At 51.0% G+C, this 22,223-nt stretch overlaps 4 protein-coding genes across 4 annotated transcripts; 1 reads left to right on the top strand and 3 right to left on the bottom strand.

Annotated features, from left to right (window-relative positions):
* Window positions 1-235: 235 nt before the first annotated feature.
* On the top strand, window positions 236-1,476 carry LOC100905610 (CXXC motif containing zinc binding protein). The gene is made up of 3 exons (XM_003738938.1): window positions 236-532; window positions 674-849; window positions 1,061-1,476. Exons 1-3 carry the CDS (start codon window positions 377-379, stop codon window positions 1,200-1,202), a joined length of 474 nt encoding a protein of 157 aa, XP_003738986.1. The 5' UTR covers window positions 236-376; the 3' UTR covers window positions 1,203-1,476.
* Window positions 1,477-1,498: 22 nt separating this feature from the next.
* LOC100905464 (uncharacterized) lies at window positions 1,499-6,437 on the bottom strand. The gene is made up of 4 exons (XM_003738937.2): window positions 6,290-6,437; window positions 2,645-2,812; window positions 2,410-2,561; window positions 1,499-2,139 (listed from the first exon to the last, which is right to left on the bottom strand). The coding sequence occupies exons 2-4, from the start codon at window positions 2,802-2,804 to the stop codon at window positions 1,972-1,974; spliced, it is 480 nt and encodes a 159-aa protein (XP_003738985.1). The 5' UTR covers window positions 2,805-2,812; window positions 6,290-6,437; the 3' UTR covers window positions 1,499-1,971.
* LOC100901332 (monocarboxylate transporter 12) lies at window positions 6,157-15,180 on the bottom strand. Its single transcript, XM_018641904.2, has 12 exons — window positions 14,937-15,180; window positions 11,560-11,813; window positions 11,373-11,467; window positions 10,661-10,804; window positions 10,221-10,371; window positions 9,982-10,115; window positions 9,805-9,896; window positions 9,526-9,685; window positions 9,348-9,439; window positions 8,808-8,976; window positions 8,579-8,689; window positions 6,157-6,203 (listed from the first exon to the last, which is right to left on the bottom strand). Exons 2-12 carry the CDS (start codon window positions 11,802-11,804, stop codon window positions 6,157-6,159), a joined length of 1,440 nt encoding a protein of 479 aa, XP_018497420.2. The 5' UTR covers window positions 11,805-11,813; window positions 14,937-15,180.
* A 2,694-nt stretch (window positions 15,181-17,874) lies between these two features.
* Window positions 17,875-20,587, bottom strand: Cog8 (conserved oligomeric Golgi complex subunit 8). The gene is made up of 3 exons (XM_003738991.2): window positions 20,501-20,587; window positions 19,577-19,719; window positions 17,875-19,473 (listed from the first exon to the last, which is right to left on the bottom strand). The coding sequence occupies exons 1-3, from the start codon at window positions 20,585-20,587 to the stop codon at window positions 17,892-17,894; spliced, it is 1,812 nt and encodes a 603-aa protein (XP_003739039.1). The 3' UTR covers window positions 17,875-17,891.
* Between the last annotated feature and the right edge of the window lie 1,636 nt (window positions 20,588-22,223).

Raw genomic sequence — 22,223 nt, 5'->3', positions numbered from 1 at the left:
AAGGTTTCCCGAAGCTCTCGCGAAACAGTCGATGAGGCTCGATTGGAAATTTATACTATCGTCTCGGATGCTAACGCTCTGAGCCCTGAGGGGGTTCTGCGTCGGACAGCGGCTCGAGCCTTTTGTGAATGAGGCTCCGCAATAGATTCACGCAAATAGAAGGTTTGCCGGACATGCCCGGCGCGATACCGACGGGCCCGTATGGAGGGAGGGAGAGAGGATAGACGACACGCAAAGTGCATGTGTTAGAAGTGCACCGCTCGGTAGATATTCGATAGTCATCAGCTCGGGTTCGATTGTCCCAAGGAAATACTCGAGGCGGCTCATCCTTCCTCATCACTCTTTCAATCGGTGCCTTACAAACGTTCAACCAAAAATGGTCAAGATCGCTCTCGAGCTCAATGCGAACCTCGAGAACCTTGTTCACCTGGAACCGGCCGACGATTCCTTCGTTTGGTATTTGAAAGTTAAATGTGGAGGATGCGGTGAAGTCAATGACAATTGGGTTTCCGTGGAACTCGAATCGCGCCAAGTAAGGTCTATTCTCTGAGTCAATTATTCGTTCTGCTCCAAGCTGCGGACGAATGATTGTGCAGGAAGCCCCTGCACCCCCTGATCTTTCTGTTCCCGTGATTTGGTGGTGCGTGGCCTGAAACGTTTTCTGTTTCGAAAGGATATCCCGGGCAGTCGAGGTGATGCGAATCTAGTCATCAAATGTAAACTTTGCTCGAGAACGAATACTCTCGACATCATCACAGATTCCCGGAAAGCTTACACAACCTCAGAGAAATCGCAGAAGATCATCGCTTTCGATTGTCGCGGGCTGGAGCTTGTCGACTTCGACCCGAGGTATTGATTTTCCGTTATGATTCCCGTCTCAGTAATCTAGTTAAGATCACTACACTAGTGCTACCCTTTTTTATTCGCTTCTGTCGATTATGATGAATGATCGGGGGGAGATTCACAGTGCATCATGGACTTCGGACGGGTGTCTCTCGCGAATATTCTTCTGCCCCGGAGCAGAATCGTCTAGTTACGAAAAATTCTCATTTCGTTGCAGAGACGGTTGGGTGGCGAAAACCGAGGAAGGCAAGGTCTTTGACGAGGTTGATCTCACGGAGAAGGAGTGGACTGACTACGACGAGAAGAAACAGCAAACCGTTGGGGTCTACGAGGTCAAATGGAGCTTCAAGAAACTGTGATTCGATATTGCAAATACATCAGCCAGATCTCGTGATTCGTTCCGCTCGTATTCTTCAAACTCGCTTCTTCGAGCTCGTCAAAACCAATCTCGAAACCCGTAGGGATCATCCTATGCCCAAATTCAGACAACGAGGAACAATAAACTCGAAATAAGTGGAACTTTACTTCAGAGGATTCAGTTTCCCGGACGTCCTCCGTTCTCGAACAGATTTCCCCAGTTTCTGATTAGGACGGAATAGTACCTAGAATAAAATGAGGTACCTAATCAAAATAGTCGATTCTTCAGCTGCCAACATTTGTGTACAACTTGAACAGGAGTTTTTATCAACATCATCATATACAATAATTACAGAATCAGAATCGATGTGAACTTTTTCTCTCGATCTGTTCATGGAGTCTATGTCTTGTCTACTTATCTAGAGCGAGTTTCCTGAGGGATACAATTATGAGTTTTTAAAGTATTCAATGGATGCGCTGTGAGCATGTTCTAAGATGAGGAACGGATCTAGCCGACTACGACGAGTTGAAACGATTTTCTCGTGCAACATGTCAATTTTCTGAAGTGGACAGCAGGGAATCCCAGTCGATGGGTGTCAAAATGCATTCCAGAAGTTCTGGACCAGAACACGGCGCCATTCGATGCCGACGGTGGAAGACTCCTCGCGGGGGAAAGCGTCGAGTCCATGTTATGCTCCGACCGAATGGGAGTATACGTTCATCTTTTGATTGGTCCTGCGAGCGGAGTCTGCGCCCATTCGGAGAACGCATTCAGACTCGCTTCCGCTCGATTCGGCCGCTCTGGGGAATTTCGTCGACGCGTTGGATTCCTAAGACACAAACTCGAGTCGCCCAAATAGCCTCGCTGAGCTTCGCCACGAACTTCTTCTCCTCGCCGTTGGCCAACTGCTTCTTTTGCTTGCAAGGCTTCTGTCGCAGCTGCAAAGGAATAGGAGCACGATTCATGAAACCAGTTCGAGAAGTCAAAATTATTCGAGGACGGTATCCTCAGCGCTCATATTAATGATATACATTAATGATAAGAATCGAGGGAAACACCATGAACAGAGCTCTCCGGCTCTGAAAGAATATGTTTTCCGGAGACACTCGCTTCGCATGTGCAAGGCTTCGTCGGCGCATCTTTCCGAGAACTCGGGGAAAGTGTTCTTCTGGAGAAATTTCTGTGGAAAACTTGGCGCGCAGACGTACCTTTTCGTGGCAGGCGAAAAACGCTTTCCGAAGAGCGCATTGGGCGTTGTAATGATCCATGCCGTCGAGGTAATGCACCAGGCTGAAGAGCTTCATGAAGTTTTGACCGCAGCGTCGCAGAGCGATTTTGTGGCACACGCTGGGAATCGAAACTGCAAAAGTCACGATTTGTTTCAACGCATCTTTGAATGATGAATTTGCAGAGACGTGTCTGAGTTACCGTACTGAAACTCACCGAACTCCGGCTCTTTACTCAGCCCTCCGTCATCCATTGGGTCGATAGGTTTAAGTTTACGGCGATGACCGCCTTTTTTCTCCTTGACGGCTGCAACGCAGTCCAATGAAGCCACGACGATCACTGTGACAGCGATCGTCGCGAGGTAGTTCAGCTTCATGGCGACGCCTAAAAAGATCTAGGATCACTATTTTCCCTTCTAACGGCGCATTGTATCAACAAATCGCTCGCGGACATGAGATGTCCCATCTATATTCAAAGGTTCAATGCTGTGTTCGGATATGTTTCCGGTGCTCTGAATTTCTGCTGACAGAACTGCGGTCAACTTAGAGACACGAGAAGAAACTAAACTCGGGATCGCCCTTCCGACTTTGGTTCCCACGACGACCAGCAGGGAAACTCTGATATTTCAGAGAACTCGGAGATGACATCCGATTCGATTCCCACGGTCTTGCGATTTATTGTCGAACCAACGGTATGCCTCGCTCCCTAGTTTGTGCACCACACGGAATGATGGAAGGAAAGCTCACAGATTGCTGTCTGATCTTTGCATGAATACGAATTTCTTCGCAAAGGAACCTGATCTTTTCGCTCTGAGCTGTATAATAAATCAGCACCTGTCACTGATTTCTCGCGAATTCCGATGCACCAAACCGTTTGTCAAATAAAGTTCGATTTTGTTTGACTTTTTCTGCGAAGTCTGGGTGCAGAAGAAGAACTTCGCTTCGCGGGAAAATTTCAACGGCCGCGCGAGGAAACCGAAATGATGGCGACGGAGACGAGGCGCACCGCGCCGGTGGTGACACCTCATTGACTTGTCCGTGTCAATCTATTTGAGGAATTCCACGAACCGCTGTTGTCCTTAGAAGAGAGGGCGGCGAAGCATTCGAGGAGGAGAGAAGTGAGGACAAACGGACGGAAATAGTATTCCTGGAATCCCGACACGCTCCTGCGGCGACACCGGGTGCTGACGTAGGAGCGACGATGCGGCCGATTCGTCGAAAGCTCACCGTACTCAGGACCTACGATTATTATTATCGTAAATTGAGCACCTCGACCCCGTCTGCGGGCTCCCGCTGGATTATTCAATTTCCCTGGAGTGGAATCCTCTGAGTTGGCGTAAAACCCGCCAGCAACAAAATCGGCGAGTTCTAAATCCAGTAGATGTCCCGTTAAAAATATTCGAGTGTCCTTGACTTTTGTCAGAGCAAGATCCGGGGCACGCGAGTCGCGGGCCCGTCCATTACAAGGAATCAATAGCGATAGCTAATGGCGAAATTTCGGAGCTCACATCTCGCTTAAGGAACGATGTTGACAAAACGGAATTACCAGGAACTCTGGTTTGGTCTATTCGCTTTCATTCTGCGCTGCCGAGGTAGCTTTTCTGAGTGAGAGCCGGTGCGGCGCTCGTTCTTTTCAGCGAATTTTCGATCAGCTTTGAAATCTGAATCTCGAGCCTCGGATTCACCGTCTGGGTCTGAATCTCTTTCTCAAAAGAGCTGGGGATTGAAGTTGCTCGCCCGCACATGTCGATGATTCATTCGGCGCCGAAAGTCCACCGCCAGCAGTACAGCTAGATCTCAGGCCATTCTTGCTTTCGAACGGGACGAGAAGACTTCATGAATCAGCCGAAAGTCGACACAACCGTTAAATGACTCACTCAGACTTCAGAAGCCCGGTCGCATGACGTCATGATACGTGGAGTGCTTTCATCCTGCGTACGTGCCGCTGCGCGTCAGCGAGTTTCACTAAAAGAGTCCTGTTCATTGCGCCGATCGATTCGTTGAATGAAACTCGCCCCTAATAGACTTCGACTGCTCGAATTCCGCATCCAGAGCGAATCCGAGGAGCATCGAGAGAATATTCTTCGGCCACCAGTCCAATCCACGGCAACCCTAGGTATTTCGGGTCGGAGATCTGACCGGGGGAAGGGGAAGGGATTCGGGCACGTACAGAACTCTGAGGCGGACAGGACTCGGAGCCGAACAGAATTGTTGAGGGAAAAAATCGCTCGGATATTCTGCTTATCAGAGGAAGGTCTTTTCTTTGTCCCTCTTTTTGCGAGAGTCGCTCGTCAGTGAAATTTCGGGGGATTTCGGATGTACCGAGCGGCAACAACCTCGACTCGAAGGTCGGTTCCGAAGCTGCTGACAATGAGTCCCATGCCGACGTCGCTGGCGCCCGGTGGGGTGCCTTCCTTTATTTCCTCTGGTCGTCTCCGGTGTAACAGGCCGCTGTTAGTTGGGTTCGAGCTTCCTAGAAGGGGCGAACCTGCCGGCGCGCCGCCGCGAAAGAGCTCTGAGGTAGATGGTATTCGTGCCCCAATGCTCTGCCTCCTCATGACGATCCTCGGGCTAATCGCCCGATACTCACTCATTCAATGCGGCTGATCGAGTCATGTAGCACGCCGATCGATGCTCTGGTGAGATCGAACTCGACTTGGATCCGCGATTAATTATTGGACTCCAGCTCAGTCGCTCCGCTAATTGCACGAAGAGTTTAAAAGCAGCGACACTATCGCTCTCGTTTCATGGCGGAGTGACTTGCGGAAACTCCGAATGAGGTTATTCCTGACTGGACGGCCCTATTCAGAGGCGACGACGGCTCGTCAAACTTTCGCGTCGAAACGACCTTTCAAAGTACCCGCGACTTTCCAAGGGGGAATTCTCAGAGTCTTCAGAGAACCCCAAAGAAACCCCCCGAGCTGCTTAAGACGAATCCTCTCCACAGGAATTCTTCTGGGCTCCCGATGGGTCGGAACTCCGCCGGAGAACAGCCCAACCTCTAATCATCTTCGGTAATTCGTCGGTTCTCCGTTCCGGTCATTGTGGTCGGCGTTGAAGGCTTAGAGAACCTCTATCGAAGAGGTCTCCCGTGTGGCAATTAGGCTGTGCACTCCGGCAAACCTCGGGCCTTTCGGGGAAGCGGCAAATTCAGAGTTGCGTAAAAAATCTCCTCCCTTCCGATTCACGTGTCCTCAATATGTTCCGCATAGACTTTTGACTGTTCACCCCTCGACCGTCGATAGGGGGCTAAGAACCTTCCCGGGTCTGTTCGAGCAGACTTGAGACCAATCACCAACCGCGATTCAGCAATCGTATACTTCACCCTGAGGGCCGCGAACATTATCGTTCTTCTGAATGAAATACCTAGCGATCTTGAAAATGTCGAATGAATGCTGGCGGCTGAGCAAAACACACTGGCGCAGCTCCCCGATTTTCCTTTGGTCTGTCCTCTCCTTGGGTTCCGTCTAGATGCACAGCCTCAGAATCTATGATAATGGTCGAATGCGTCCTAGTTATCGTCCACAGGATCTCCCTCAACCTATGGTGCAACATTACGATAACTCTGGGGGAATTCGTTATTCGGTCTCCCACGTCTGTCGTCGATCATAGTGGTCAGGAATGCGCAGCTCCCACAGTCAGGCACCCCGGGAGCATCAACAGCTCCTTGACCACCGTTCGGGACGCTCACAATCGGGATGAATCTACCATCGAAGCCCCCAGTTTTCATCATAACACGCTGCGTGGATGACGCCGCAGTCTTCCAAAATGTTTTCCTAAATTCTTCGTGCGATCAGATGCAGAGCGAGCCAAGTTATTGAACACAGAGTTCCTAAACGTTCTTTCCATCCAGCGAACTTACTTTGTTCCGATTCCGGGGACGGAAAATAAATCAGACGACGATAACACTAGTGTTCCGGATGCAGAAATCGAACTGAAACCTCTTTCTTCCGTTGAGTTTGCGAAGGCAGAACTTGAAGACACGATCGTTGCTTGAATGAGGCGCCAGTGGTCCTTTGAGGAGGTTCTCGGCGCTTTGTCGACTTCCCTCGCCTCTGTGAGAACCGATGCGGACCCTCTCCTTCGTAGACATGCTCTTGACGTCAGAGAGGGTCGCTCCAACTCAAGCCGAAGTTTCAGAGCCAGCTCTGTGAGCAAGTGGCACGCGGTAGCGACAGATACGATGGCAAAATACTTCTTGTCCGATTCCCGAGCCAGTGCTTGCTTTGCCTGGTCCCGAGGGAGCAGTTTCCTTGATTTCTCCGATCAGATAAGCCCCCCAATCACCTGTTATGAGGTCTAGGAAGCCCCTCACTGCTGAGAGGACGCGCAAATATTAGCAGATTACATCGAGTGTCTCGTGCGTATAAACCTCGGGGAATATCCGATGTGTCACTGGTCAGCCGTCTCAGACAGAGGATGGTATGCTTGCGGAGGGCACGATAGCGGTCGAGCGGAGGGCTGGAGAGGTGGCGAGCAGATGACCCAGATAGATGGGCTGCGAAGCCGGGCATTCACCGAATTCGAGATTGAGCCATTTCCCCCTGAACTCGTTCGTCCAAGCTCGCAGACCCGACCCTTCCTTACGCTACCGGAAACGTTCGATTGCTCCAAAGTCGTATCGTCGAGTCGCTCATTTCCCTCCCCAATGAATCAGACTCTCGATTCCAGGATGACAGCAGAATGAATCACAGTCGACCTATTGTTATCTTCGTGGCCAAGCTGGACCAAGATATGGGTAATGCTACAGTATTAGGCCGAGTCGAAGCCTCCTAGATCTACATCTCGAATTCGACAGCGCACATTCCGTGCCAGAAATAATCAGCAGAGGAAAGTTTCACAGAATGGATGTCCTAATCGGGAGTCCTACCATCGTCTCGTGACACTGTAAAAACTGCTCCATTAGAGGTGGTCGGAAGCTCCGCTGCGACGGCTCACCCCTCCCCAAACCGCGGGCCTGTCCGTTTGGGGCTCGGAATCCGCGCTGAAGGAATTCCATTCCATGGGTTCTCCCTATTCAAAGCGATCGCTCGAGCAAAATTTGAGCGGACGAGAGACTTACAGATGAAAATGAGGATCATGTCCGCGACTACAGATATATTTAGATCAGTGATCGTTACTCCACCCTGAACGTTCCGGAGCATGAAGTATACGATGCGAGGCTCGGTCACTCAACACTGATAGCCTGTAGCCTAGAAGAGGATTGTCCCTGCCATCGAGATTTGAGAGCAGATCGGAGCTTGATCGCGCGGGCTCCAAGCAGGTCCAAAAAACTGATATCGACAGAAAGGAACTCGAAATATGGACACCGAGAGATATCTTCAGAGTTTTAGTTTATTGGAATAGTCCGGGAAGAATCCTAATATGAAGATCAGTTCATCAAAATAAGATTCTTCCGCGGTGAACACAGTAAACATATACGAAATCCTAAATCTTTGGTTCATTTCTGTCTAAATGCAGGACTTCATTCTCGACATGAAATCCTTCTCTAATCTTCCCCCATTTCAAGAAACGTCCGTTGCCGGAACAAACTCCGTAAAAAGTTGACAAGAAGTGATCATCGACGGAGCCTACTTCATTCATTTGGAGCCCCCGATGTCAAAACTATTGAAAACGTGCAACAAATCGAGCAACGACTGCTCTATAGTCTAAGGCTGTGGCGAGACCCCCGGTTCCGTCGAGCCCCCGGCTGCCTGTTTCGGTAAATATTTCCAATGCTTATTTAATCCTGCCATAGGCTCTATAAAAGTGCACTATAAAGAGTTTAACAATCTCACGCTTATTTCATCTCTGTTGGCTCTGAGCGCTGATGAATACTGTCATTTGCGAGCATTTGAAGGAGAGTGTCTGCATCCTGAGTCTGATTCCTGGAATGGGACTCGTAGGCGCATTGTTGAACGAGCATTGAAGTACTGGTGATCACGAGCATGAATCTCAATCTTAACAAGTCAGCGGACTTTCGCAGAGAGGAATTCCCCCCCCCAAGCTGACTCTTGAATGTCGGTAGCTCATGGAGAGTATCCGACACTGGATGGCACCATATAAGAACAACATAAGTACTAATATGCGAAGTATTCCTATGCTTCTCAAGAATTGGCGGTCTCTTTTGCATCTTCTGGACTCCGTCTGCTCCTTGTTCGCCGAGCCTCGATTATATTCATGTACAGGCAGTGGAGGCCCCAGACAACGGCCGTGGCGACGGCTATCAATGCCATGAAATAATAAAGGGCGATGTGCTGCGTCTCGTTCTTCACAAGAATTTCTGTGGATGAGATAGACATTAAGATCTCCACCCAATCGGAGACCATGCACAATGTAGAGCATGAACTTCTGATACATAGGTGGAAGAAAGCTTCCGGAGCGTGGAGGGGCGAACTCACTGAATAGCTTTGGCCTCGGCAATGCGGCTAGTCCGTTGATGAGGCAATGGACTCCTATCGCTAATGGGAGGTTCGCCAGGCCGAGATATTCAGTCAACAAAACGGAGAAGAGGATCATTATCGATCCTGCGGCCAAACCGAACAAAAAACAAAAGAGGAAGAAGACAATCTGTGGGGAAAATATATTCAAATTAGACATTGCGTCAGTACATATCTGCCCTTTGTGGATCTCTAGCTTCCGATTCGAATCGATGCGGAGTACCCGGAAGCGAAATGATAGCCATGACCTCTCGCTCGGACGCATTCGTCATCGCTCGATTTTACTTAATCGACCGAACGGCAGAGCATAGGTCCTGCCGAAAGACGCGCGTATCCATGAATAAGAATACCGGATCGATTTTTCGGGCAGAGTATCGTACCGACCGATTCACTCGATCGCTGACTTGAGCAAACAGCGGCGCAGTGAGTCGAGTTCCGAGAGCAGCCTCAGCTCCACTCGGGGAAGCTTTCCAAGGAACCAATATTGTTCCCTGCTCTCACCTGATGGGAGCTCAGAGCAAGCCCGAAAGTGGCGATGGACACCAGGAGATATCCTAAGGCCATAACGGTCCTCCTACGGAGCACGCCGCGATCTGAAAATGTGAGAATGTAGAGTTCTGCAGATGTATATTACCGTTTTCTCTCGGGAAGAAAATGATCGCATCCACTGGAATCTCACCGGAGAGTTGACCCGAGAACAATCTTCCTATGGCATCGCCGGCGGCGTAGAACCACAGGGTGAACAAGGGGCCTTTACCAGCGAGATCCTTCTCATTCGCGAACGCAACGACGGTCAAATTGAAGAGCACGAGCTCGTATGCGAACACAATTCCAGTCACCTGAAAACACATTGGAATTTCGTGTTTCGTGATGAATCTCCACAGGCGTCGCTTCTGACGATAGACGGATGAGTCGAGATCGGGATTCCGTTCGGTCATATCGATCATGGGTCTCTTACAACAATCAGGAGAAATATCGGTCGCTTGATGAATGCAAGTTGTGCTGAGAGTGGCATGGGAGCTGCATCCGATTTGGCGACAGTTTTGTTCTCTGTAATTCAAGGGTCCCTGCCTCGACTCAGCTCAAACATTGTCAAGGGCGCATTTTCCATCCATTCCGTTCGGGGGAAACTTACCTTCATCACAGACATTATTATTATCCTTCGGCTCCTTCTCCGTATTTTGGGCTGGATACCGCAGAACGCAGGCTCCAAAAACACCGTTCAATATAAGAGCACCAGTGATCAGCAACGTCCACCGGAATCCGACGCTGGAAGGGTCTCGAATTTAATTTCTCGACTCGAGGCTCGAGTAATGTTGGACTGAGCATCGAGAGTGATCAGCGAGGAGCTGTGATCGTGGAACGACAACAAACCTTTGTTCCATGGCCTCGTAGGCGAAAGGCATGAAGAACGAGACGAGAGTTCCACCCATGTAACTTATACCGGAGGCTGTGCTGCGGTTTTTCTTGAAGTACGTGTTTACAGCCACCATGTTAGTAGGGAAAATCATCGACTGACCGATCGCTGAAAGGAGAAAATCGAATTCAAGTCGGAAGACCATGCTGCTGCTTGATTTCATATTCCCTACAGCCAAGATGAGAGACTGCAGATTCTGCCCGAGAAGAGATTCCCGTTCTGGGTTCTGCGACTTTTCGCGTGTCCTGTCCAACGACGGGTAAGCGGGTCGCTTCTTCGGAACCCCGCCACCGAAAATCGCGAACCCTGACGACTACCTATGTAGGTACTCATGCGCGTGGGAATTGCGTACAGCTTGATTCACACGCGGCTGAAGGACCCATTTCGATCAGCTTACCTGTCAAAATCCCCAAGCTGTATGTGATAACAATTGGCGTGTAGATTGCGCCTGCCAGGAGCACACCAATACTGGTCAGGACTATACCGAATGAACTGACCACGGGCAATGGAAGCTTCTTGAGGAGGAGGCCGCTGACCATCGCTGCAATTCGAGAAGGTTGCACAGTTAGCCGCAATTTTCCCCAAAAGGAAGCACTGTCCCGTAAACCGTAAATTGGGAGGCGACAAAGACATCGCGCCGGCTTTTGTAGCCCCGAGAGGAGCTCAGTTGAATCGATCAGGATCGCAGGAGCTCCAGGGAAAAAAGATCCTACACAAATAGTCTTCTCGAGTCCCATGACTCTGAGCACGGAGACTTGAGCCCGGTCAAATGTCCGTGATCCTGGAGAATCTCAGGACAATGCGTCTTGGCCGAAAAAGAGGCTCAATTCTCCAGTGGCATCCACGTCCACGGAGACTAATCCCGGAATCAATAGATTTATGTACGATGCTAATTCGAAGCAGAAGCAGATGATACTCGACTCGAGTCTCAACTCTATTGACCTCAAACACGCGACCATGCAACCGAACAAAATGGTGAGGTGTCGCCGTCGCGTGATGTGCGACAGCTGCTGTACGACCGATCGCGAATGTATTTCATGGTGCTCCCGTTCAGGGGATCCGTCGACGACACAATGATGCCGGGAGGCGAAGACAAGGCAAAGACTTACCGAAAATATTTGAAATAGCGCCGGCCATCGACATTGGAGCTGCTGCCTCTTCCCGGGTCATATTGAACTCGTTTTTGAGCGATAGGTAGAGCAAGCTGTGGAGAAATTCAACGAGTCCGATAGTCGAATCATTTCATGCCGGAAACTCCCCTCCACGAGAACTGAATCGAGCTCCCTATTCGCTTACCCACTGGTACGGTTGACTAATAACGACCAGAACATAATCCATGAACAAGAAACGGCCACGAGCCAGGACACCAAACTGTCGACTTCTATCACTCTCGGCGCCGACGACGGACGAATTTCCTCGACGAGTTCCTCGATCTGCATTTTTTCCATAACAGGCGTAACTTGCTCCTCGCTGAGTAATCTTGCGTCTTGCGGCTCGACATCCTCTGTATCGGGAGACGTAGTTTCAACCGGTGACGTCATGGCTCAGTCCTGAAAGAGAGAGGATCAAGAATTCAGAAAGTCCGAATTCGAGGAGGGAATCAGCGGAGCCGTACCGACAGCGCTGAGCCTTCTCGACAGTGTAGGCCATTCCTAAGTTTCCGACGTCGAGCAAAGTATCGATGCCGCTGCGTTCTCGGAGCTCCAACCGCCGAGCTCGCGGGAGGCCAGGACCGCACCTTTTCAGTCGTAAAAATTTCAGGTGTGTCATTGGACGATGGGCATCTTGTGATCACCGCGTCATCGAGACCATGAGAGCGACTCTCGACACGAACCCGAACAGGATAAGAAAGAGTAGATGCGCCGACCAGCATGGATCCATCGGAGTCGAGATACTTGCGAAAGGTCGATATCCGGGTCGACAATCAAGGATATGCTCATCTTATTGTTCTTCAGACGGGAGACTTTGTATCGAGGTGTTCGGGTCCAGCACGTAGTAATTAGTTCCTAACCTGATCCTATGTTGAGCGACCTGGCGGCGAATCAATAACACTCACACTGAAAAATATCGCGTGGTCTATCGGTCTCAGAAGTGACACACTTCGATAGCTGAGAAAGAACCACACGAGATTCCCTTGTGATATCAGTGGACAAGTCTCTTCTTTTAGGCGTTGGAGCATCCTCCCTCGTCTTCCTTCGACGTTACTTTCATCTCTCTTTCGACTTTAGATCTCGCTAACGGTAGATGGCTCTCTCGAAGCGGATGTCTCCTCTCTTGCATCATGTCCGATTGAGGGAACGATCCCCTACCTTCGGAACTTCACGGAAACCTCGATAGAGCTGGATTGAGCTCGTCCCGGTTGATCCCGAGCATCAGGGTGTTTTAGGCGTCGCAAAGAATACTTCACTCAGTGAAATCTGCTGCCAGCCCTTGATCTTAGTTCAAGATTCAGATAGTCGACGAGATACGCCGAGCATGGATATTCGCCAGGCGCGGCTCTAGGAGCTCCGAAATACCTTCAGGGAATCTTATTGGAGAATGTCCGTAGCAGACTGATAGGAACGCCGATATTGCCAGCGAACAAGTGCCCATTCTTCACTCGCATAGGCCGAGTGACCGACTGGCGGGTGCCTTAGGTGACGTTCGGGGGCATGTGTAAGAGGAATATCTCTCGCTGTCATTCAGTAGAATGAGGAGTTGGTTAAGTTCGAGAAAATAATCTTATCGATTCAGCGTAGACACATCGAATTCGACCTCCGTCACACCTCCATGGAAGTCAGTATCTTTCACTTGATTCAATGGAAATCACCGTACCCATCGGAGAAGGATCTCTGACAGTGGCCGAATAATAATTGGACAGCGATAACCACACCCGCCGTTGTTTGTGACCACGGCTGGCTGAGGAAGGACACTCTGCTCGCAAGGAGCAAGAGCCCCGCTCGCCGTCAATTGACTATCTGTCTTGAGGGAGCTCAATAGAGAACTATCATCATCATCACCATCTGTATAAGGGCGGTGCACAGATTCAGAGATTATCGGGGTGGAGTTCGAGGAAGAATGGCACGTATGTGGCACAATCATGAGTGCTTTTCAACGGCTTCCCCGAGGAGCTCACGGTCGAGCATATTTCTCGGCGATTTCTGTGCGCCGTAAGCGGCTCGAGCTCGCTCGATGGCGAGTAGTGAACAAGATCACAGCTGGAAAGCAGAGCACGGCAGAAGGGGAGTCTGTTCTCCTCCGGGCCGTGGTTCGAGCTCTCTTGCTTTCGCTGATTGTCCGCTCGAGCTCAATCATCCTTAAGGGTCCAGTTTTTTTTGCGTAGGCAGATTTCAGGGCCGCGAGATGTCGCTCCCACCGGAGAATGACATCAGGGGATGGAAACGGAGAGCGCCAGATGTAAGGGAAGGTCTCCTAATCTCGCTGACGATCCAGAAGCTGACGCCGAAAGCGACGGTAATCCGATCGTCGTCGAGCATTTCTGTATGACTCAGGAACAGGGGCTCTCGGATATCGATGGAAAATGATAAACGAAAACGACGGCGCTTAGCGTTACGGGACACGCCCGATGAAAAGTCTGATGAGCGCTACGCGCCTCTACGGATCGTGGTGATTGCGCGGAAAGCTCTGGCTGCACATCGGATGAGCGACTCGTCTCTCGCGTAGAGATCTCGCGGCCTCGTGTCGTCACGAGGCGCTTCTCGCGGCTGAGAGACAACCCGGGAGACGAACAAGCGCTGGTCTTCGCGCGTTTGGTCCCAGCGGCTCATCCGTGACCTTCGGAGAGCGCTGCTCGTAATTCCAAAAAATAATTTGTCTTCGTGCATGACGGACTGAGCGGACATTTGCTCGTCGTTGCGCGACGACGTGCGTTACAGTCCCGCCGACGTGGGTTGTCAAATAGTCCGAGTTATTCGAAGAGAAGTCGAGCTCTCCGTTGAGCTTCTGCTGCTGCTGCTGCAGAACGCAAGGGGACAGCCCGGCAAGCCGTTCACAACGAACAGATAATTGCGGCTCCCCCTCAAAAAGAGTACCATCAGCTCGGCGCGTGCCTCGTCGTACATCCGCGCCGCACCAGCGATGAAGCTCGATGCCTCCGCCAGCTGTTCGGCGGCCGGGGCCCGGCTACAAATGCGGCGGCAGCAGTAGCTACAGCAATCGGTGTTGTTTTGGATCGATAAGGCGCTAGCTAGAGGACAGCTCTCGAGAACTCTTCTTTACGTCCAAGGAAAGAATAAGCGATTCGCGCGTTCGAGACGTCAGAATGATCGATATCATCGAATCTGCTTGCCGAGGCGAAATTGAGCTTCCGTTTCCAGTCGATCTACGATCGAGGAGAAGCTCCGGAATCTTCCCGACCGCGAGCGTGATCGAACGTCAGCGAAGTTCGGCTGAAGACCCGGGGATCGGCTAGGGTTGTCTTCGGCTTCGCGCGACAGGCAGTGCGCGAAGTCTTCACTAAGGCTGGAGAGTGATTTTGGCGAGTCTTCGCGTGAGTCATAGTCAGGCAGTCGGTCGTACACCGCGCGCGATCTCCTTCTCAAAGATTCGCTCTCTCTTTCGAGACTGTCGCACGGTGTCTCCTCGCCAGTCGACGCGTAAATGTCACATGTGTTCTAGCCGAGATTGAGACTCAACTCGACCGGAATATAAGATTCCCGCTCTCCTCCTCTCACCTGGGGACTGTTTGGCACTTGGATCCTCTCTTTCTCAATTGACACACACGGGCGAATAGCTCGGATCACGCTCCGCGAGTTCGCCTGCTGCCTTCTCTGTTTCGCCTCCCATAATCCTCGTCATTGAACTCTGACTTCGGAATCGCGGATTTTCACCGGATCGAACACGATTCCGCATGAAAAGCAGATGAAGGAACTCGTGACGCGGCGAGACAACGCTCCCAGCGAAACATGCGCTTGTTACAAACTCTTGAATCTCGAGCGCCCGTTAGGTGTCCTCGTAGCTTGGGTGGAAAGGACCGTGAGCGAGTGTGTGGCGAGGGATTTTCACGAACGACCCCATCTCCAGTCGACATCCGACAAACTCGATCTCGGGGGTGCAGACCGTGCATTGGCCGCGCTGTTCGCGCATCCTGCTCTCGTTGGCGGTCACTTTCGCGACCTTCGCTAGGACAGGGCTTTGACCAGCTCGGCCGCTTTCACGGAACAAGCGGAGGCGTGCCAGAGAAACGCAGGACTTACAGGGAGTCCGCAGGTCCCATTCATAGCCGGTCCCGGGCTCGTTTAATTGTCTCGTTCGATCAAGAAAGTGAGGATGGTTTCTCCTCGATATTATTTTCCGACGTGTTCCGCTTCTGAGTACGATGCGCGGGCACGAACCATGCGCGTAGACCCTGCGTTTTTTCTCACACCTCATTCTCCCAGTCATTCACCCTCCGACTGGCTCACCTCGGATGAGGGGCTTCGGAACGGAGAGTTCAGATATTGGACCCTCTCCAGCAGCTTCTGAACGGGACGGCCGGATTCTCTGCCTCCCTCGAGCAGAAGAACGGCTTCTGGTCCGTACCATCACGGAGCCGTACAGAATGAGCGGCATCTCAAGCAACATGGAACTCTGAGTTTTCTTACTGAGAACCGTGCCGAGCGATGCTCATCGGACCTCCGTTGAGGTCGAAATAGAAGCATGATTGCGCATCACCATATTGGTCACAATAGGATTACTCTACGTTAGGTAATGCTTTACGGTCGGGAACATTTCCGATATGAATGACAACAAGATACGAATGGACCAAGAGTCTGCACGAAAAGTTTCGACTCCCAGATAAATCACGGTATTCATCTTTGGGAGGAATCGGAACTCCGCGAATCGACGGATCCCCTACGCATCGATGTCAAGCGTCAAGCGTTATTGAGTTACTGATCTAGCTCTGGTCTCTCGAGCATCGTGATGTGAAAATAATCGCCCTCACGTTCTTCCCAGGCTTATACGTTTTCAATGGACCCGCTTCCCCCGATCGGAATACGAGACAGTCATACACGATACTGTACGTTTGTTCTGTTCGAGTTGCTATGTATGAGCGTGGGATGGCGTGACCCGCGCTCTTGTCATCGATTGACGTGCAGTTCGAGGAGACTGACGGTTTCACGCTGGAAGAGGCTTTTTTTTTTGCGAGGCCAGGAATAAAAATGCGTGTTGCAGACCGTGCACGGCGCCTAACGGTACTGTGGGAGTTGCAAACCCACTAAAAACCTGGTGGTTCCCCAACCTCCGCTTTCGGGCGGGGGCGCCGCTCGAATTATTCCTGACCTACATACGTTTTCATGGGCCAGCAGTGTTAGGGGGTTCGTGACGCGGATAGGAGCTTCACTGCTCGGGAGTGATAGGCCGGCTGGCCCCAAGATGGCAATGTTCTCCAATCTCACAAGATTTCGGATTTGAAATTCGTGGGTTCGCGCGATACTTCCCTCAGATCCTTCCTCCCCTCGGTGCTCTTCTGTTCAGGCAAGCATACTCCGGACGCAACTTAAAGATAGGCTGTAGACTTCAGCTTATTCATCATTCTGGAATCGATCCAATCACTTTTAACCCTTGGGCGACCCGATCAAAGAAACTCGAAAACCTGAAAACAATTTTCCCACAATGTGAGATCGAGTCGTTTCCGGTCGAATCCGCGCGCGTCTCTACTCCGAGCGTCGAGTTGCATCGGCTCCAGGGAATGCCTGTGGTCACTGGCGTCGTGTTCATTGAATGCCTTACCCAAGACATCTCAAGTCTTGATTGGGGTTTTGAAGCGTCCGAATCGTTATAATCCTCTGCTTAGTCCGTCGAGCCCGGAATGGCTCGACGTCTCTTTGATTCAGACATGTATTATCTTCACAATCTCGCTCTGGGGAACCATCGAGCTCCGGTGTGCCGGGAGGGTCTGGGTTTGCGAGGGTTTCCACCGAGTGAGAAAACGAATGATGATGGATTTTGATCATTGACCTTCACCGATACATAATCTGCGCACGAAGTACTGTGATCATGAGAAAGTCTTGATTGCTTATGCCGGGCAACAGCGGTTCTTTATGAGCAGGCGGAATGCTCACGGCTCATCCGAGCTTCGTAGATAGGCTCATCGATTCTGGGCTCTTCCTCCGTAGAATCATGCCTGTAGAGCCTGCAATGAGTTTTCAGAGATCGAGCGTTTGCCTTTGATCCGCGTTAAAGTCTTCGAAGCATTTATCTCGAAGTCAGATATGTCGCGAGTCGTCTGGATGGTCTGCGGCGCCTAGCGCTCATCCGCGCTTGCGGAATAATTCCTCGGTAAGTTTGCAGGAGTTACTCTCGGGCCTGTCCTGGTCAAGAGCTCCTCCCTTGACCCTAACTCTGATTTTGGCTCGATTCTCGGCAAGTCTGATCGAGCTTTGTTCTCAGTAGCTCATTCGCATTCTCTTCGCGGCTTGAGTCCAGAATGAACCGTTTGGTGGATTGAAAACTGTCCCTTCGATTAGTGAAACGTCAGACATCCACCCAGGTAGGCGAGCAGAGGGAGGCATTCGTAGCGAACCTCGGAAAATTTCGACTCCCCGAGGGCAGAGTCGGTGATCGGATCTACCCTGGGAGTCTCGAGTACCTACGTCAGACTACCGATTAGAAGTCGTGTGGTCGAAAATATCATTCTTTATTCGGCCCTACTCGATACCTAGGATGGTTTGGTTTTGATCTGCTTCGCTTTCCCCGGTCGATCCGATCGCGATCGGAGAGGTGTCGCCCTCACCTTCGCCTGCCGTTGCGAATTCGACGTCCGCTCTCGTCATTGACTGTTCGAGGACTTCCTCGTGTGCGAAAACGAATTCCGCCAAGCTCTTCGTCACCTCCGCAACATTGATACGAATCGATGTCAGGCGTTCCACCTGTGGTAGAGAACAGCCGACTATTTTGGCGACCGCCGCCAATGGAATCATCGTGTCCAGTGTTCTCGCTATGAAGTTCACTAGGTCCGTTGCGAAGATCTCCGTCAGTCGCAGGAAAGATCTTCTATCTGTTTCAGAGAGAGATTCTGTATGCAGGGCTCTAATCGATTGGGCTATCGTCTTTAATTGCTGATTGATCGTGCTCGCGATGCGACACATTGTCGGTACGAGACAGCACACCCGGAGTTCGCCAAAAACATTCAACACAGAATTACAATACACGGCGAGAGGATACGCCTCGAGGAGGCTCTGGGGTGCGCTGTTCGGGGGTTCCGTCTCGGCGGACGGAAGACTAGATTGGCGCATGGTCGACAAATCGAATGTCTGCAGCAGCTGGAGACACTGCGGGTAGCCTTTCGAGAAATGGTTTTCGCATCGCTGCACCAGAGCTCCCTCGAAAATAGGGACCAACAAGGGCCGGAAATCGACGCCCACCCGACTGAACGAGAGTCCGAAGTACATGCACTGAGACATCAGAACATCGAGACGGCATTCCTCGTCTTCCGTCAGACACATCCTGAGGTTCGAGAGGAAATATTCGATTTTCCCGACAATCCAGCCCTGGAAAATGCAAACGTCCTGCGCGTTCTCGTCAGGAGGGAAGATCGCTTTGTACTGAGTGATGATGTCGAACAAGTGCACTCGACAGAGCTCCATCACGCGGCTGAGCTTCGTGTGCGCGTCTTGGCCTTCAGCACCCGCCAAGAGCGAGTCGAACCACGCACCCCTGGTTTCGAGGAACTTCACTTTCAGTTCCTGTTGAGTGTAGAGCTCCATGCGACGAAGGTAACCGATCACCTTCAAACACGCGGGCAGCTGGATATTGCCACGTAATTGACTCAGGAGCTGGCTTTGCATGTACTGTTGGTAATGGCGCACGTCGTGACCAATGCCCGCGACCAACGGGATCGGAGAGTGACGTCGCTCGAGACGCTTCACGTAAGACGCTAACTCGAGAGCCTCGTCGTAGTTGCCGTTCTTCACGCAGCTCTCCATGAGCTGAGGGATTTCGAGAATTTCGACGAGTTTCTTGTGCTTTGTCAACGTCTGTGAGGTGAGTTTCCAATGATTGGTGATTTGAGCGCATTTCGAGGAAAACTCATCGCACGAGGTCGAGCATTCCGGCAATTTTCGTTTGAGGGAATCCAGCCGCTGGGCAACCGACTGGAACTTTGCGTAAATGTCTCTGCTGCACGTAGCGGTTTGAACGAAGGTTTTGTAATTGTTGAAGGCCAGCTCCTGGGTCGCGTCGACGAGTGCGGTGTGCTCCTCGCGCAAACGTTGAGGTTCTTGAAGCAGTCTGTAAGAATGACGGAACGGAAGTCAAGCAGTTTCCCGCCTTCTTTTTCTCTTGTAGGAATTTCTTGGAGAGGTCGGTCCGTTCCGCTCTTCGGGATACTCACTGCTGTAGACCCATACCGCTGAGCTCGTTCATGTACTCATCACAGTCGGAGCTCCATTTCTCTGCCAAGTCGGCTTTGTTCAAGACTGAGAGAAGCTCCAAGTGAGAGCTCTCGAGCGATGCCATCTTCGAGTGTTGCAACGTCTGAAGAACCGAATGCGGAAATTAGAGTCACGACTCGGCGCTCCGAAAAAGTGAAGGAGGAACAGCTGGGGGAAGGGGAATTGTGAGCCATAGACGATTATTCGGGAAATGAAGCGACAAAGAGGAAATGAGTTGAAGAATGTTCAAGCCTTACGGATCTGCCGAGTTTCTGAGAAAAAGTTCACACCGAGGTAAACCCTTGAAGGAGAGTCAACTCACTCCCGTAACTCGTTTCTGGCGGAGCCTCTCTTTTCCGGAGCATCGAGGCTCGGGACGAGGTTCTCGCCTAGGCCAGACAAGTCGGCATTCGATTCTCCATGTGACGTTTACAACACATCTGATCGGTGTTTCGGTGGTTATAGTCTCGGAGGAGGGACTAAATGACGGCGATGATCTTTGCTTACAGAACGAGCCGGATGGGGCGATTTCTCATGTTCTGAGTTTCCGCTCTCCGGAACACTTCCGAGTTGAGCAAAAGACTGGCTCCGGAGGCCTGGAAGGCAATAACCTCACACAAGGGAAATATTTCGAATGGATTCAGCTGGATTTCCCTGGATCAGCTCGGAGATCTCGAGATGAGATTCCGTGGCATGACTCTTCACGGAGACACATGGTTCTAGGCTATTCGTCGACTCGAGTTATCATCTTCTCGACAACTTGCACTCCGACTCCCGACTGAGGCTCCATTCGTCGAAAGCACTCTTGTTTGGGACAGGAAAAAGGTGCATAATTTCTCTGACGTGGAATCCTTGGGAGAGACTCTTGTAGCCCGAGTACATACGTGGAGCAGGAGCTCCGGCTCCGAGGCGTCGGCCCGCTCCGCGAGAATCGCGTTCCAGAATGTGAGCCTTTGAGATATGTGCCCCATGCCAGGGATGCAATCGATTTGAATTAGAAGTTTTGAGCAATATTGAACAAATCGCTCGACGGCTCCCACGCGGCGAGGAATCCGCTGCCGCGCCGTGGGGATGCGTCGAGCCTGTTCCAAGACTTTCCGCGTCGGGATGCCGCGAACGCATGATGAGAGCCAGTATTTGTCATCACAAGGTTCAAGTTCTCATAGCGGCTAGTGACAACATCTGTGAGTATCATCAGAAGCCGAAGAGAGATTCGGAGACCAATCATCAATATTTTCCCCCTTATCAGGATTTCCTCGAATAGCCGCATTCTCTCCAGAGCGGCATGAGAGCCCCTTCTATGAATTCCGTCAAATGCTGTCGCAGGAGTAACGGCAGGACCTTCATCGCTCCAACTTTAAGAAAATTTCCATCCGGACAATCTATAGCTGTTTCGTCCAGTACTGGGACCTGGAAGGGGAAGTCGAACGCGGACTGGGTAGGCTCATCGAGAGCCGCTTTCTTATACGCTCACGCCTTTCCTCTCGGTATTCAATGGGTGATGCCACCAGTGTATAATTCACAGAAAAATTAAATGGGAGACTCACGCTGATATCATATACCATTAGCTGAGTTGACGGTGGCACGGGTAATTTCACTTTGAACTCGAAGGTGCAAGACGGGATTTCGCATCGAAAAATCCAGTAATAATGCCCTTCTCTGGAACTAGATATTCCCGCGTACCGGAATTCGCTCATGGTCAATTCGCATAGAGCATGCTCGGGCGGACCTGGGAAATGGAACCCTTGTGTCTTCGACCAGCCCGACTGTCATCACTGGCACTCCAGTACTGGCAGATTAGTCAAGCACTGTAGACTCGCCTTCGAAGAAGGTAACGTCCTCCAAAGAATATTTGACCATGCGGCTCAGGTTGATTTTCCTGAAGTCAAAGCTTACGAATGATGGATGCCTGGGATTGTCCTGCGTAATCCGGAAGTCTAGGCCTCGTAAGGGCACTTTCTCCAACATGCATTCGGTGTATTCCCTGATGAGCGAACGCATTCTCTGCAAATCAGAAACGAAGACCTAGCATTGCGTCGATGATTACGCGAAGAGTCAACCTGATTGTTTTTTTCTTGGGAACGTTCCATCTCCAAATGATTTTTGAGTTCAAAAACCACCCAAGAGTTCACGGTAGAAAAGGATGTAGCTCCATATTCATAGGAATGAAAGCTTTGCTGCTGTCTCAAATTTTCGTAAATGGGAAAATAGAATCTATAGAGGGATCTGGTTGGAATTGCGGAATGATCACTATGAGCTCCATGTGTGAGAACGACAGATATGGATCTGTCCCCTCAAGCTGTTCGGTGTGGGATGAAGTCGAGTGTGCCTGGGAACAGCTCATTCTCAGAGCCCCCGAGGACCCCGGCTGACGTATTCTGTGCCCGCTTCCGGTACGCGTTGCGAGCGATTTCCCACGTAACAATCACGATGATGTCCAATTCCCTGGGACTACACATCGATGCGTCTTGACGGACAGGGATCAGGCATCGAACTCATCTCATCCTAGAATAGTATGAGCGGAACCTTGGGGAGTCGAGCTCGATCTCACCTCGAAGTAGTCTTCCATATTTCTCGGGGTGCTGTTCCTTCTCTTGGTTCTAGGCA

The sequence above is a fragment of the Galendromus occidentalis genome, unplaced genomic scaffold (genome assembly GCF_000255335.2).
Source record: "Galendromus occidentalis unplaced genomic scaffold, Mocc_1.1 scf7180000076381, whole genome shotgun sequence".
Lineage (NCBI taxonomy): Eukaryota > Metazoa > Arthropoda > Arachnida > Mesostigmata > Phytoseiidae > Galendromus > Galendromus occidentalis.
Note: the sequence above shows the minus strand (reverse complement) of the source record. Positions and strands in the feature narration are given on the sequence as shown.

Bases quoted from the DNA above. Each gene is read 5' to 3' on its own strand.
- LOC100905610 (XM_003738938.1), top strand. From the start codon at position 377: ATGGTCAAGATCGCTCTCGAGCTCAATGCGAACCTCGAGAACCTTGTT. The intron at 533-673 runs GTAAGGTCTATT...CTGTTTCGAAAG, and splicing joins TGGAACTCGAATCGCGCCAA to GATATCCCGGGCAGTCGAGG. The intron at 850-1,060 runs GTATTGATTTTC...ATTTCGTTGCAG, and splicing joins CTTGTCGACTTCGACCCGAG to AGACGGTTGGGTGGCGAAAA.
- LOC100905464 (XM_003738937.2), bottom strand. From the start codon at position 2,804: ATGAAGCTGAACTACCTCGCGACGATCGCTGTCACAGTGATCGTCGTG. The intron at 2,562-2,644 runs GTGAGTTTCAGT...TGACTTTTGCAG, and splicing joins GAGTAAAGAGCCGGAGTTCG to TTTCGATTCCCAGCGTGTGC. The intron at 2,140-2,409 runs GTACGTCTGCGC...ATTCCTTTGCAG, and splicing joins TTTTCGCCTGCCACGAAAAG to CTGCGACAGAAGCCTTGCAA.
- LOC100901332 (XM_018641904.2), bottom strand. From the start codon at position 11,804: ATGACGTCACCGGTTGAAACTACGTCTCCCGATACAGAGGATGTCGAG. The intron at 11,468-11,559 runs GTAAGCGAATAG...ATTTCTCCACAG, and splicing joins TTAGTCAACCGTACCAGTGG to CTTGCTCTACCTATCGCTCA. The intron at 6,204-8,578 runs TCGAGGCTCGGC...CGAAGAATTTAG, and splicing joins CTGCCTGTACATGAATATAA to GAAAACATTTTGGAAGACTG.
- Cog8 (XM_003738991.2), bottom strand. From the start codon at position 20,587: ATGGGGCACATATCTCAAAGGCTCACATTCTGGAACGCGATTCTCGCG. The intron at 19,720-20,500 runs GTATGTACTCGG...TCGGTTCTTCAG, and splicing joins AGCCGGAGCTCCTGCTCCAC to ACGTTGCAACACTCGAAGAT. The intron at 19,474-19,576 runs GTGAGTATCCCG...TCATTCTTACAG, and splicing joins AGCGGTATGGGTCTACAGCA to ACTGCTTCAAGAACCTCAAC.